The sequence below is a fragment of the Lycium ferocissimum genome, chromosome 2 (assembly GCF_029784015.1).
Source record: "Lycium ferocissimum isolate CSIRO_LF1 chromosome 2, AGI_CSIRO_Lferr_CH_V1, whole genome shotgun sequence".
Classification (NCBI taxonomy): domain Eukaryota; kingdom Viridiplantae; phylum Streptophyta; class Magnoliopsida; order Solanales; family Solanaceae; genus Lycium; species Lycium ferocissimum.
The window spans coordinates 30414926-30417088 of NC_081343.1; the positions used below are offsets into that span (position 1 = coordinate 30414926).

The following is a 2163-nucleotide window of genomic DNA, read 5'->3' on the forward strand; positions in this document are numbered from 1 at the left end:
TTATACTCCCACAGAAGATCATTTAGCAAATTGAGACTATATGCAGGAAATTTTTGTGGATTGGCAGTGTTGAACCCTCAAAAAGAGCTTTGATTGATTGGGATACTTTATGTATGCCCAAGACAGCTGGGGGTTTAAACATTACTAATATATATATATATATATATATATATATATATATATGGAACAGAGTTGCTGTACTTAAACATCTATGGAATCTATGCAAGAAAAAAGACAAGCTCTGGATGCAATGGGTTCACTCTTACTATATCAAGGGAAATGACATCTGGAACACAAAAGTAAAACAGGCCTCATGGGTAATAAGGAAGATTCTCAATTCAAAAAAGTACTTAAAGGAAGCTGGGATTACACAGGCCTCATTTATACAACTACCAACCTACTCAATCAGAGAGATATACAACAAACTGAGAGGGGACTATCCAAAAACAAAAGGTGGAAGAAAATTATATGCAATAACCATGGATGCCCAAGATGGGTGTTCATACACTATTTAGCAATCCATGGCAGATTAGCTACCAAAGACAGGCTCATCAAATGGAACATTGACTGCAGCCCAACATGCCCTCTTTGTGAAGCCAAACCAAAAAGCGTACAACACTTGTTATTCCAGTGCCCAACAGCACACTTGGTATGGGAAAAACTGCTTATGTGGCAGAAGATGCAGAGACAGGTACTCAGCTGGGACCAAGAGCAAAAATGGGCCAAAGATCACACTAATAGGAGCAGTGCAAAGGCTGAGATATATCGCATAACTCTATCAGGATGCATATACTATATATGGCAAGAGAGGAATCAAAGGGCATTCCAGAGTAAAAGAAGAACAGCAGAAGCAATCGTGAAGATGATTATCCAAGATGTACATTGTGCAGGAGCAAAAAAGGCAAGACTTGCAAAAATATTACAACTCTGAATTTCTATCCATAGGAAAATTGTATAGCTGTATGATTCTGAGATAGCGATGTTCTGATGTTGATGTTGCACTAGAAGTTGGGGCATGTCCAACTCTAGATGGGTTTTGATCCTAAAACTATGTAAAATGTTATATCCCGTATTTTGAACAACGGGACAATATGGGTGAATTACGATAAGTTGGGGACAAGACTGTCCCGAAATACGAAGTAGAGTCTTTTGTATGTTTTAAAGGCTTAAGTTGTGTATGATTTTATTGGCATGGAAGTATTAAGGAAACATTTGGGGTCAAGTTCCATTTTTGGGAAAGTATTCTATTTTTGGAAAGTTGAAAATTCAACAAAAAGAAAAATGGAGGACCATGTGGCCGGCCACCTAGGTGTGGACCAAGGGCCACATGGATGGTCATGTGATGAAATAAAAGATGACTAATAAGTCATCTTCCACACTTCAACATTTCTAGAAAAATCAAGAAAAATTTGGAGAGAAAAGAAGGCCATATTCGGCCAAGAACAAGAGAAATCAAGACCAAGAATTGATCATCAAAAAAATTATTTCTTCAAGCAAACTTACTAATTGGAGGGTGCTTAGTAACGTGGAGTTGTTGTTTCAAGCAATAGCCTACTCGTTTTCATCCTTGGCCAACTTTAGGCAAGTTGAGAAGTTGTGAAGAAAGGTGAGTTTTAATCTTGTTTTCATGTGTTTTAAATGGTTTATATGTGTTGTTGTATGCTAAAATGGAAGAAATTCATGATAGAAATCAAGTTGAAGTTGAGCCGTGAATGTTGAGGTTTGGCCGTGTGTTGTGTGTAATGTGTAGGAATAATAAATTAAGTGTAATTAGCATGTTTATGTGTTGTTGTAATGTGTAGAAAATGAATGGAAATCATGAAATTTGCATGGGGGGTGTGTTGGCCGAATAGGGGGTGTTATGCATGGCAAGGAATGAAGTAATGTTAGTTAGTGTTTTAGTTGTTGTCGTTGTGAATTCTATGTTGATAATGAGATTTAATGGTGCAAGTTGAAGTTGTAATTGTGTGGGTTGATTAGAAGTTCATGTGATTCTTATGTAGATTTTATATTTATGGTGATGACATTGTTAACATGTAGATTGTTGATGTAGTTTATGAGTTTTGGAAGAAGGAATGTGTTAGTGATGTTCTCGGGTTTGGGGAGGATTTCGGGTGAGTTGGAGTGTTGGTTGGATTGTTGGAAATATTGTGTGAATTGTTT

General features: G+C 37.0%; 1 protein-coding gene across 1 annotated transcript; it reads left to right on the top strand.

Annotated features, from left to right (window-relative positions):
- The first annotated feature begins 313 nt into the window (after positions 1-313).
- Positions 314-931, top strand: LOC132047495 (uncharacterized). Its single transcript, XM_059438532.1, has one exon. The coding sequence runs from the start codon at positions 314-316 to the stop codon at positions 929-931; it is 618 nt and encodes a 205-aa protein (XP_059294515.1).
- Positions 932-2163: the final 1232 nt, after the last annotated feature.